Raw genomic sequence first — 13,976 nt, forward strand, 5'->3', positions numbered from 1 at the left:
CCATGAATCTTTTCCGTAGGTTTGAGAATCATAGGTAACATGGTTTTCCTTCAGTGATCATAATGGCGGAAGTGCCCAAAATAGGGTTTTCTTCGATTTTCATGTAATATTACGTAATGCTTAACAGCATAATGACCCCCATTTTTTAAAATGATATAACAGAAGTATCATGAATACTCAGAAAATGTGACTTACAATGGTCTTCAAGCCCATGGAAGTTTATAATCACACCTTAAAAATGCCAATATGTGAAAAAAATTAAAATTTCACAAAAAGTTTTTGAAAGGAAAAGAAACATTTTTGTGGGAACCATAGGGCGCGCTAGGAAATCTCCCTCTCTGTCAACTGTCATTGTTGAAAGGGTTGAAAGGTTTGTGCTTTTACCAGTGTTAACTCTGGACAACCATGCCTGCAGGTGGTACTATCAACTCATATCTCACACACCAACCTTTAAACCTGCCAATACGGAAACAAAGCGGTTGTGTTAGGCCAATTTGTTAGTGTGAAAGTCAGATCTAACGTGACAGGTGAAAGTTCTAAAAGTGCAGTTTCTGAAGCTCCATTCAATATTTCATTTTCACACTGCGCGCCATGAAGACTCGATGATATGCACTCTAAAACTAAAATTAACGATTAAAATAAGGTTTAACTAAATCAACAATAACGTATGAACAGAAGGTATATTAACTCAATGAATATGTGATAGTTCATCATTCAACTTTAACAAAAAATCCTAGCCTACTTTGTACGCCCTCCGTCAAAAACGTGTTGTGTCACTTCTTCCGTCAACAAACAACTACAAGTACGCATTTTACACTGCGCACATCCGGAACATTTTCTAAATATTTCGTTAGAATTTTAGTCTCGATTAAATATTTCTATTTGGACTGATTCAAATGTTCAATCTAACATACCAATATGATGATAAAATTATATTACAATAATGGAAAAAAGTTAGTGTTTTGTTCATAAGCACAGTTTTACTATTATTCAAGTGATCAAAAATTCGAAACAGTCATTGAGTTGTCAACATTCAGAGGAAAGCGGGATCGTCGCAGTAGTTTGAAGCACGTGGTCAACATGGATAGTGAGAGCACTGCCAGCACTTCGCAACAAACCTCAGGAGGAGCAAGAAATTCGGACCTTATTGTATTCCAGTGTTCAGGGTGCAATGCAATCATTGGAGACTCGTCCTCTTACATTGGAACGCACCGTGATATTGGGATCATGGTTCTGGCAGGTAAAGTTTGCAGTTTTCAGTTTTTTTTTCACTTAGCAGTTGTCAGACGTTTATTTTTTATCACCAGTTTACAGAGATTTCTTTAATTTAGGGTTCTCTGCAATGTAATAATTTGATTCATTCAAAAGTCGCCTGGAAATGGGAATTGTTAATTGTATTATGATCAAAGATTTGGGGCTCATTCCCAATGAATCTTGTTCCACGTGCATCGATCCAACTCCGTAGTTACTCTCGCTGAATGCAATCAGGTTGACAGATCGTTTCATTGGGAATGAGCCCATAGAAGTAGGAATAATTCCTGGTGTTTGTGAAAAGGTCATAATAAGTCAATTGCAATGTGGTACAGTGATATTATCAATATTGTCCTAACATTCCAGCTGCCAACAATGTCTACCAGGGGAACAATCTGGTGTCTTCTACAGATGGTGAAGATGTAGGAAGGTCAGCTGATATTTCTATAGTTTTTATAAGGAATCAGTCATTGTTTTTGTGCATTTTCAGGATATAGAATTTAAAAGCAAACCTTAGATTTTTCTTTTCATGTAAATTGGAATATTGTTTCAAGACCTTATTCTGAGCCAAAATGATGGAAACTGTAATTTTTTTTCTGTTCATGTTTGCAATCTATAAAGATGTATTTTCATTGCATATTTTATTTCCAGCACCTATGTGAGGGCTAGGTGTCTGAAGTGCAAGAGGATCCTTGGTCAAGTGTACAAGACAACACCCAAGGAGCTGGACTTTCTCAGGGAGACATTTAGTTTTGATGTCTTCAAAGTCACAAAGTAAGCAGAACTTTAAAGGAGGCATATATGAACTAAAGCCAATTAAGTGTCATTTTGTTGTAGAGGTGACTGGTGTCTGAAATTGTGTTACGTAGTGTTTTGAGATGACATTTGACTGGTGTCTGAAATTGCTTGTCTTAGATATTATTGTTGAGATGACATTTGACTGGTGTCTGAAATTGATTGTCTTAGATATTGTTGTTGAGATGACATTTGACTGGTGTCTGAAATTGCTTGTCTTAGGCTCTATTCCCATAGATTTTAGATCGATCTATCCCCTCGGGGAGACGCACTAGATTACATTCAGATAATCAGAGTTAAATGTCCGTCCCGCCTACTACAAGCTGTAAGAGGGTAATTAACTTTCATGTCCGCCCGGCTGACAGCTATTTAGCGTGAACCCCCAGGGAGTTAGGTCGATCTAAAGTAGGTCGATCTAATCTACGGAAATGGGGTGTAAGATATTGTTGTTGAGATGACATTTGACTGGTGTCTGAAATTGCTTGTCTTAGATATTGTTGTTGAGATGACATTTGACTGGTGTCTGAAATTGCTTGTCTTAGATATTGTTGTTGAGATGACATTTGACTGGTGTCTGAAATTGCTTGTCTTAGATATTGTTGTTGAGATGACATTTGACTGGTGTCTGAAATTGCTTGTCTTAGATTTTGTTGTTGAGATGACATTTGACTGGTGTCTGAAATTGCTTGTCTTAGATATTGTTGTTGAGTTGACAATTGACTGGTGTCTGAAATCGCTTGTATTAGATATAGCTGTTGAGAAGACATCTGACATATGACCTAGCTCACAACTTTCAATAAGGGAAAATTAAGGGCTGCAGCACCTCCCCGACCCCCACCTCAGCCAGTTTTGTGTAGTGTTTTTAGCCACAAGTGTTCATATATGGCTCTGTAAGATTTTTTTAGTTTGATTTTTGATACATTGGAAAGAACTTAAAAAAGAATTGCAATTTTACTTTTCTAAGCCCTACGTGCCAGCTCATTGTTGCTATAGTACTAAGACTAGGTTCCCATTTCTAGATCGATCCATTTGGATCGATCTAACTACCTGGGGAGTTTCACTAAATTGCTGTCAACTAGCTGGCTTAAATGTTTGTCAGGCCTACAGAAGCAGCTAGGGGGTAAAGATAATTACCCCCTTACAGCTTTATTAGGTGTGACAGACTAAGCTGGTCAGGTTGACAGCAATTTAGTGAAACTCCCAAGGGAGATAAATTGATCCAAATATCTGTGGGAATGGTCCCTAAGATCGGTTTCCTCGGTCTACTTCAAGAACAGTTGGTCCTACTTTTCACAGGGCTCAATCCCATTGAAACTATCAATTTACGAGGAGTTCCTTGCTATATTGCTTTCAGCTTCAGTGGCTTAAATGAAGCTGCTAAACGATAATTATTTGCCCCCTAGCAGCTTCAGTAGCGTGGGGTCTGGGAATGGTCCCTAAGTTAACATGAGAGTGTGCCTTGTCCTGAGGAAAGGGACATAAAAACATACACAGGTGGGAGATAAAATTAATGACAAGACGTGAAGTGGATTCTGTACATAGATCATGTAGGAGCAGTGTTTCTCCATGCCTGTTTGGTTATTGAGACATAAAGTGAATCATCTTCTTTACAACTTTACTGCTAGGAAAAAAATAAAAAATAAAATAAAAATAAATAAATAAATAAGTAAATAAAATAAAAAAATAAATAAAAAATTACATTTTGATGATGTTTTTTGTTAGTTATGAATTGGCCAGTGGCAAGGTGACACCTCTGCCAGACAAACCTGTGGACAACTCTCCAGTGCCGTCTTACAGAGATGTGGTCATGGAGTTCCAGAAGGTGAGCATGCATCTTGACGGAAAAAGGTGCTTCTTTTGTGTAATTACATGTGTAAGCAATCTGTGGGTCTTCAGCTGTAGCTTTTTTGTGGTTCTTATACCTATCTGTCATTATATATTGATTTATAAAGGAATTCAGTGCGTTGTTTCTTATTGTTTTCAAATATATCTCTATAAAATTGGATAGTTGTCTTACATTTAGTAATATGCATATATTACTATGAAAGTCCATACGTGGTGGATTGAGATGTGTTTTATGAATCTCCTCTCCTTTGTCAAGAATAACTTTGTTTGATATGTATATAAGAGATGCTGTAAAGTTAATATACATTTAAGGCAATGCAATGCATAAAATATTTCTTGTCTGACTATTATTTCAGATGCAGGGCATTTTTGTCGCCATGAATGAAAGAATCAACACCTTGGAGAAAGGTCTCCCACCTGCCTCAAGACCTCCTGCTGACAACACCGTCGTCGTTCTGCCGCAGGTTCCAGGGCCCTCTAGTGGCCCGGTGCAGCCGATCACCAAGAAACAGAGATCAGAAAAATACATTGGTTACCAAGCCAGTGAACAGGAGTAAGGAGGATTCACTTGTTGTTTCTTTGAGGATTGCTTGTCAAGAACACTTGTTTTGTTCCAAGTGAAGGAGTCTTCACAAATATGACAACAGTTTTTTAAAGAAAATTATTAAGTTGAGGATCTAGTGAACACTAGTTCTCATTATGTAATTAGTGCCATATTCATTATCTGGACTGTGATGAAAGAAATGTGAAAGTTTCACAGATTTTAAATCAGACATTTGATTTACAAATATTTTATGGTTTCAGTTTAGCATCAGATGAATGCTAGTTCTCGGTCTGTAATTACAGCACTTCTGTTGTCACTGAGTGCTTTTAATTGATCTGACTTTGAAATGAATGCCTTTTTTATATGACTTGTGTTCAGTTGTTTTACTAGAAGTTCAGAACAAGTTGTCTCTGGTAAGTGCAGGTCTTTAAGGGAAAGTCGGGTCTTTTGAAGAATTTGTAGATTATACATTAAATTTAAAGTTGAAGGTAATTTGTGTTTTTTTATCATCAGTTTGTTTTGCAACTTGTATTTAGAACAGATAATTCACTTTCTGGTTGATTGTTCAAAGCATGTTTCACAGATGTTACTATGATCAGTTGTCTTTTACAAATATATGTTGATTTCGAGTTGAGATCCCAGTGAATACTGGTTCTGTCTGTAATTAATGAGATAAATTGTTGAACAGTGTTTACAGAAAAGTGAAGAAGTCTTCACAAATGTTCAAATAGTTCAGCATTTTAGAATTATTTATGTTGAGTGTCTAGTGAACACTTTTTTCAGTCGTTAATTCATGTCTTAGAACAAACTTTGATATGTAAGCACATCTTGCTTATGATTTGCAAACTGTTTTGTTTCATAAAGGTTACTTGAATCAGTCGAAGATAAATTGGATCATTGACACGCGTTTCAAAGATGTTAAAACAGTTGTTTTTTACAATACTTACTAGTTTTAAGTGGAACGTCTTGTTAGTGCAAGTTTTTAGTCTGTTATGAGATCCATAAATAATTGAACTTTGTTAAAAGAAAAGTGAAGAAGTACTCACAAATTGAAAAAAAAAATCAGTTGTGATTTCATAAATATTTGTGTAGGTTTTGAATTCAGTCCAATTAATTTCTTAGATAAATTCTTGTAAGCATGTTTTCCTTATCATATTCAAAGAGTTATCATGTTATATTATTTCATGAAAGTGACTTGAATCAGTCAAAGCTAAATCGGTTCAAAAGACAAAGGTAATTTGTTGTTTGTAGCTACCACCAATTAGTTTAACTGTTGAGACTTAGTCACAATCTGGAAGATTGTCTTAGGCCTGTTCTTTAGAGTTCTCAGTTAACTAGATCATTGCAGACATTTACTTAGCAGCCTACTTCAAATCTTTAGTTATACGTCTGTGTTCTCCATTCCTGTAAACAACATGAAGGAGCAAATAAAATGAAAATTTTCTTTAAAAACAAAGTCTTGATTTGTTCTCGATATTTACTAATTAAATTCTTGAATACATCTGTGGACAGCCACTTCACACACTAAGGTGGGATCTTTTAAGAAAACCTCAAAAATGGGTCATATCTTTGGTAAATGCCGTGTTCTGATGTAAAAATATGAGTCTCCTAAAATAACTGCATATTTTAGTTTATTTTTTCAAAAATTTACCACATTTTTATGAGCATTGCACATTTAACACTGCTTATCCTCAGGATAAACCTTTAATTTGTATTTTGTCTCATATTTTTTGGTAGTGGTTCAAAAAAAGTGAAATAATCATTTCTTTACATATGGAGCAAGAGGCCATCTCAGCCAGTGCCTCTAGCTCAAACAGCAGGCATGATACCAGTAGCAGTCAAGTTTTCTTCATAAAAAAATGCCCAGGTTTTTATGAGCCCTATCTTAAGTAACTGAATGCCTAAATTAAATATATATATTTTTATATTACATAAAATGAAAATAATTACTAATCACTAGTAGCAATGACTGAAATTTTAACTGAAATTCAGTTGGCACTTCTTGACTTTAAAATTTCCAAACCAACTACTCTTTGTAACTATTGAAGGCACTGAGGCTAACTTATTCCTTGATGTGATGGATATATGGTTTTAATATTAATAAAACTTGAGTGACACTGAAATTATAAAGTTGAGGGGTCACTCCCATACCTCCAATACAGTAACCTGGTAATTGTCCCAGACCTACATGTAAGATTTGATTTTTTTCATTTTGATCAGGACTCCATAGGCAGGGGGCTAATCCAGGATTATTTTATTTGGGGGGGGGGGGGGGGGGGGGGGGGGGGGGGGGGGTCCGGAACAACAGGCCTCGGATGCTAAGACAACTATAGTCCCTTGGTGTGGGGTTCGGGCCTGCTCAAGGGCCCTGGAAATTTTTTGGTGTTTTGGAGGGCAAACAATGCCCTTTGGTATGGTTTATAACTATGATCCAGATATTCCATGTTGTAATTTCAAGAGGGGAATATTGGTGTGATATATTTTTCAGAAAATGAAGGGGGGGGGGGGGTCAGAACCCCCTTGCCCCCCCCCCCCCCCTCTAAATCTGCCACTGCATAGGGTCCTAAAGAATCCTAGCTTGGTTGTCACTTTAACTGACTTGTGCAACTTTAAAATATCCACACTGGACACTCATTTCCAAAGACATATACACCACTGCATAAATGCGTCCCTTAATCTTGGTAGATGCCACTATTTCTGCCAAACCAGGCAGTCGTTTTTACTATTTAATGTTGCATAACCATGAAAAGTGCTCAACCCATTTATATACAGCAGGATGTGAAACTGAACATAGCCAACATTATTTATCTACTTATCTAAAATCTAAAAAAGAAAAAAATCTAAAGATTATTAGATTAAAAAAAAAAACAGTTTGACATGATTATGCAGTAGCATATAGTCTTCCTTTTCCTGTACTTCTGGCAAAAATGCACCAAATAGTTATTTAGTCTATTTCATTTCATGACACTTTCAAAGGCATTGTGGTGACTGTGTATATGCCAGGTGACACAGGGTCCCAGGCCCATGGGAGTTCAGAGTAAGACACTGAATTCGAAGTTGCTAATGTTTGAAAATTTTCTTTAAAAAATCACAAAAAAAGAAAAAATACAAAACTTCAAATAATAATAAATCGTGATCATAGTTTGGGGATACGGAAAATAAATTTATCTAATCACAAATTACACCAAATAAAATTTTATTCACATTTCATTGAAAAGCACGAAACACAGAACGTAATGACTTCAGTTTACGAAAGACGAGGCATAAAAAGGGGGCGTCTCGATAGTCCGAAGGTTCGTTGGTCCGAAGGTTCATTGGTCCGAAAAACGGTAACATTTTGATCGGTTTTTTAATCAAGGGTTCATTGGTCCGAAGGTTCTGTAGTGAACATTCGGACCAATGAACCTTCGGACTAGCTGCATTCACGAGACAAAGAATTGGGCTGCATCTCCAATCACGCTGAACGTTTGGTTACGTACCTATACTCCCCCACACCGATACTCCCCCGCTTCTTTACATCCCTGCACCGATACTCCCCCGCACTGATACTCCCTCGCACCTTGGACCTAGGTCCAAGCTCGCACCGATACTCCCTCGCACCGATACTCCCCCACTTCTTTACATCCCCGCACCGATACTCCCCGCACTGATACTCCCGCGTACCGATACTCCGCAAAAACACTACTCCCCTAAGGCATATATATAGATTCCCTTGGCTTTGTAAACCCCATTCGTAATTTACAACACTTTCTATAATGCTTTTTTTTTCAAGATGCACCACCCTCTTGGGACCCAGAATTGACTAATTTTATTCGAAATATATTGGGAAAAATAAAGAACGTTACACGAAGTCAATCTCAGACTTTGTGTGCAGCTTGACAGTACGTAGGTCTACAGTATGTAGCTATGTCTTTTTTTTTTTTTGGCAACGATGAATTCGTAAAATTATTAAGTAATAAAAAAGAAGTGCTAAAGCGGTTCGTTTTCTGTCTTTTTCCTCCAACCTTCTTTTCTGCTCTTTAAGCTTCTTTCCCTTATCTTTTGAATCTGAATTAGATTAGAATCTAAATTGAGCAAAATTCAAAAATTTTGAAAATTGTTGCACAACGAAATTGTCGAGACACGAGCATGCGTCGTGAGCACGCCTTTTATACTCGCAGTCACGTCGTGTTTTCGATTTTGTTCGTTATAGATGTGAGGGCGTGCGCCGTACTCAACACGCAAAGGGCTCTTTCTCCTTCATTTCTTGCGGCGTGCATCTTGGACCAGGCAAGTCTCACTTGCAAACCAATCGCAAACTCCTTAGAAAGGGAGCAAATTACGCTTGCGGCCTCGCTGTCCGCAGATTATTCGTAGAATCTATTGGAAATGTTCAATATCCTCCGTACGTGCTTACATACGTGCGAACTCGAAATTTCGCATAAAGGACTTGCGTGGTACGTGTACATGAGATTCTCCGCAAAATTTGGACTTAAACGGGTCGTAGATTTTGATCCACTTACCTAGACTGACCCTAACCTGTATAATTAAATGGAGGATTGACTCTGTTACTCGATCCTCAGTTTCGTCAAAATTGCATAGGGGGAGTAATGATGCGGGGGAGAATCGGTGCGGGGGAGTAACGGTGCGAGGAAACAACAACGCGGGGGAGTATCGGTGCGGGGGAGTAACGGTGTGAGGTCGTATCGATGTGCATAATGCAAAAATTTACTAAGGGGGAGTATCGGTGCGGGGGAGTAACGGTGCGGGGGAGTATCGGCATGACCCCGAACGGGTTCACGCATCTTGGGAAATAAAAAGTGGCTTTCACGAGTAACACACACAAAGAAGGGAACCTTTCAAAGGAGAATTCATTATTTTATTATTACTACTATTTTTGTAATTATAGTAAAGCGTTCCACAACAGATATTTTATCGGTGGTGTCAGGATTCTATGCTGCGGCGAGCTTTGCAATTTTGAGCAGTGAAATTTTTAATATAACATGAAAGTCAGAGTGATAGATTCTTGATTTTGTCGCCTTTCCTTTGTTTACTTTTTAACGATAAGGGAATGGAAATATAACAGTGTCATTTTTATTTACTTTTTCTGTGCAGATTTCGCTCTTGAAATGTCTCACGGTCTTCTACATGAAGTCACCGACAAGACCTAAACACAGGGTCATTGTCACTTCCTTTCACATTTCGAGGAATTAAAAAACCTCCCAATTACTGGGCTTGCTGCATTCATATATATATATTAAATTCCCCTAAATTTTCATTTTCTTTCAATAGTTAACAACAGTTTACAATCCTGATGACGACATACTGGGTAGGCAAAGTAGGCTAATAGTGATAAGTTAAAAACAAAATGAAAAAATTACCTCAGCAACGATCTTTATAAAGACTTCATGAATGTTTCAGAATGATTCTATAAGTTAACTGTTGATACACAGGTTTTCGGCTGCGTAAACTCTTTGGTGATGAAATAAGTCAAGTTTTCCGAATATATGTTTATTTTCATTAAATAATTTACAATTTCCATAGTGTTTACCTTGTTCTTTATGTCAATAATTTCATAAACTTCTCATCCGTCGTCTTGGCACCTGACCCTATCCTAAACTGACTTTTTCAACAAATTTCACCTATATGTAAAATTAATAAAAAGAGCCCCGTGTTCGAAAATATAAGGATATCGTGTGCATTTCATCACACATGGTCATTTTTTAATCACTGGACAACGCTTATTGCATGGATAATACATGAAATCATCATTGCTAAGCTCTTGATTACATGAGATAAATTATAGAGATCATCCCATTCACACAGTTAACACCTTCACCTTAACATGTGTAATGTGATGCAGGATGCAGGTCTTTGATTTTGTTCAATCAGTATAAGGTATCAATGTCCAGATTTCCATTACTGTTGGGTACTAGTGCTACTTGGCATGTAGCAAAAGAGGTTTGCTAATTCAAAATGTTCATTTAAACAGTTATCTCCCCCAAAAAAGACAGAACTTTTTATAAATTTATTTTAACGTTGCCGTAATGTTTTTTTTTATTATATATGCTTTATGGTAACGTTATGAAAGCGTTCAGTGTTTGCTGGTCACTCCCTGACAAATTATGTTATGTTTTTCGCATTCTATAATATAAAATGTGTAAAGTATTTAAAGATATGTATGGTATAAGCTATCTTACGTGGCCTTATAGACGTACGATAATAATTTCTTTTGTTCTAAGCGGTCTCTCAACATGACCGCCGCCAGAGTGTGTTTCAGCTCCCCAATAGAAAACAGTGTGTGTGTGTGTGTGTGTGTGTGTGTGTGTGAATGTGTGCGTGTTGATGCACCCATCTGTTGATTTTGGAAGTTCTTTTATTGTTTTTGAAATTTTGCTATTGTTCGTTTTGCACGCCACGACGATATATTGTACCAGAAGCCAGTCTCACATACTAGTACACCCCTTAAGCTGCATTTTCGTCCTTCTCTGCCCCATGCTGTCTAAGGCCTATTTTGACTCAGTTGCTTAATAGATTTTATCTCAAATAAAAATAGGGCAAAACAGACAACCTTTTAATTTCAATTATCTCTATGTCTATACGTCTCCTGCTGCCATCTTCATCAACTCCACAGTCAGTTCAGCGTATTTTTTGGCGTTCGTACCTCTCACCCTGTTGGTGCAGTAGTCTAGATTGTAGCAGAATCGACCTCGGAATTTGTGCAGATAGTGCACAAAAGGCGCAGGATACCTACGCGATGCGGTGGACGAGACAATTCTTGTAGCGTGGACCTCGTCGTCGTATCTACCAGGAGGACATAACTTGTCGCAATCACCAATATTGGACGTCATGAATTCCATTGTACAATCCGGATTAGCTAGGATGCGTTTTACTCTGTCGTCACCAATGTATTTATCTATTTTATAAGACTGCGTGACCTCTCCATTTCTAAGTGCGGAGTGAACAATTTGGGTTGCATCCTTTGCAAGTTTCCAGAAGGCGGAATACGTGACAGTTGTCGGGGTCATTATGGTGACAGCAGGTACCCAATTTAAAATGCCAAAGGCAGCGTTTAATTCCGGTGGAAGAAAACGCCGCATGTTAACAGCGTGAATAGAACCTATGTTCAAAACGCTGGGTGGTTTTCCATCATTTATCATATTTGCTATGGCCATGGATGCAGCAGCAAAGAAGGCACCATGGACAGTTGTCCAATGTTCCTTACATTTCGCTAGAATTCTATCCGTTTCTGAAATTGAAAATTCAACTGCTACTGTCTTTGTGTACGTGTCATCATCTATTGCAACCGGTGGCGGGAATCGCTTCATATAAAGACTCTTGCTGGGAAACCACTGTATAAACTTTGCCTTTACTACATGGAGATAATCTCGCCAACTAAATGCCATTTCATCTTGTGGCAAGAGATCTTCCAAAGCTGGCTGGAGCATCACGGCATCGCCATCCTCACAAGACACACCCAACATGGCGGCGTTTAGGATATCAATTAGTCTGCGTAACATTAATAGCTTAGAAGTTCCATCCATGATAGAGTGATGGATCCCAAACACGACTACGCTGTTGAAGAGGTCGTTATCATTTACGACGTATCCCTCCATTGTTGAGTCAGCATTTTGTTTGGGCATGCGCACTACTCTCACCCTCCAAAGCGGACCATTGGCTGTGTCAAACAACACGGGCATCATATCCTCGTGGACCTTCTCCCAGTCATCTTCCGCCGTCCCTTCAACAGCCTCGTAGTCTACACGAGGGACGTCCATATACTTGAAGTGCCTCTTCCCTTCCTGCCAAACTATGGCCAGTCGAAGGTGCGGAATGTCTCTTTGCAGTTGCCCGAGACACTGTACCCAGACATCATCTGTTATCAACCTTTTCGAGGTGATCCACGTGGTAAACGCCATTGTGGAGACTTTTGCCTCATGCATCAAAGCGCAGTTGGTTTCGTCATGTCCTAGTGGGCGAATAATGTTATTTGCCATCAGTGGTTGCTTAAACGGTTACGTTTCAACGAGGCACACGAAAAGAGTCTAGGAAGTAGGTAGTCGGAGTTGTCTACAGGCTTAAAAGAAAACATTGATTGATTGGTAGTAAAACAGGGGATGCAGGAATCATGCAAAAATCTTGATATATAGTCTTTCAATCCAGGCCCGTAGCCGGGGGGGGGGGGGGGGGGGGGGGGTGGGGGGGGGGAGGGGGGTTCGAAAGAACTGCCCCCTTTAGTGGGAAAAGGTCCACTCTGGGTAAAATTTGATCTAGGTACATGAAGTTTTAATGGAAAAAGGTCCACTTTTTCTAAAAAAGAACCCCCCCCTTTTGAAATTGCTGGCTACGGGCCTGCAATCCATTGAGTAACTGACTAGATCGAGTGAATGCTTTACTGACTGACTATACGTCCTCCCCATTCCCACAATACTGAATTTAATCATTTTTAAACATTAAAAGGACGTTGTGAAATAAATATATTGATCAGCACTCTTTAGTCTGCTGTAAACTCTTCTACTTGTATGTGATGCCAGTTTTTCTGTAAGTGGTACCTACCGGTTAAGTGCTTTCAAAGATTCCACAAAATGAGACGCTTTCACTGTGAGATCAAAGCTTGTGTCTGTTTCGTTAAAAAAAACAACCCACCTACATTCTATATGGCGTGGATTCTAATTACGACACGCATAATATGTCTACGTCCTTATTAACCTGGATTCTTATGAATAAAAAGACACCATGGCGAGCGTGCAGAGCCTAGTAAACAGTGAATGCTGTAAAATAGTGATTTGCCCTAGTTACGGTCACCTGTGCCGTTCACTAACCGTGTTTGAAAAATGTCTCAGAAGCTACATTTATACAAACACTGCCTTGTCATAGACTTGTGAAGATTCTTTTGTCTATAGCTATTTATATTAGTTTGATCTTACCATCCAATATTTCATCTGCTTGCAGTCAGATTTCATCAGGGAATGAGGTTGTGACAGGTATGACAACCTGTCACCCCCTCTGGTGTGCTATTTGGATGGTAAGATCAAACTAATATAAATAGATATAGACAAAAGAATCTTCACATGCCTTGTCATAGCTTTAAAACTATAAACTACATACATGTTTATATGGTTATGGGGAGCATCACATACAGGCTGAAACAGAATCTAAGGACAAACATCACAATTTTTAGCCGTATATTCCTGGCTAAATAACACTGGGGTATCTAGTTACTGCCCGGACATACAAACAAACTGTAGCAACACAACTTCTCAGCTATTTCAATAATATGTATTGAGATAATCATCAATAGATAATTTGGTAGGATGGCTAGTGTAATTTTCATATACCACATAAATTAATTAATGTATTTATTCAACTATACAAGTCAACTCCCTTCTACACAAATATGCCCATTACCTTGGGTGCGTTTAGTTCATCTTCTCTCTCTAACAATCCTCGTTCTGTCTTCACTAACACAACTGGGCGGTGTACGTGTGTAAGCCGTCACAACGAGGCATAGACCGCATCACAGGCAATACACAACTGCAGCCTAAGGCGTGTTTCCATTGGT

The 13,976-nt window shown here is 38.4% G+C and overlaps 1 protein-coding gene across 1 annotated transcript; it reads left to right on the plus strand.

Moving 5' to 3' along the window:
* Window positions 1–999: 999 nt before the first annotated feature.
* LOC106158182 (protein Mis18-alpha-like) lies at window positions 1,000–4,914 on the plus strand. Its single transcript, XM_013534073.2, has 5 exons — window positions 1,000–1,240; window positions 1,618–1,681; window positions 1,903–2,025; window positions 3,769–3,868; window positions 4,248–4,914. Exons 1-5 carry the CDS (start codon window positions 1,081–1,083, stop codon window positions 4,446–4,448), a joined length of 648 nt encoding a protein of 215 aa, XP_013389527.2. The 5' UTR covers window positions 1,000–1,080; the 3' UTR covers window positions 4,449–4,914.
* The last annotated feature ends 9,062 nt before the right edge of the window (window positions 4,915–13,976 follow it).

The sequence above is a fragment of the Lingula anatina genome, chromosome 5, assembly GCF_051362555.1.
Source record: "Lingula anatina isolate TDL-2025a chromosome 5, LinAna3.0, whole genome shotgun sequence".
Lineage (NCBI taxonomy): Eukaryota > Metazoa > Brachiopoda > Lingulata > Lingulida > Lingulidae > Lingula > Lingula anatina.

Bases quoted from the DNA above. Each gene is read 5' to 3' on its own strand.
- LOC106158182 (XM_013534073.2), top strand. From the start codon at position 1,081: ATGGATAGTGAGAGCACTGCCAGCACTTCGCAACAAACCTCAGGAGGA. The intron at 1,682-1,902 runs GTCAGCTGATAT...TTTTATTTCCAG, and splicing joins GATGGTGAAGATGTAGGAAG to CACCTATGTGAGGGCTAGGT. The intron at 2,026-3,768 runs GTAAGCAGAACT...GTTTTTTGTTAG, and splicing joins GATGTCTTCAAAGTCACAAA to TTATGAATTGGCCAGTGGCA.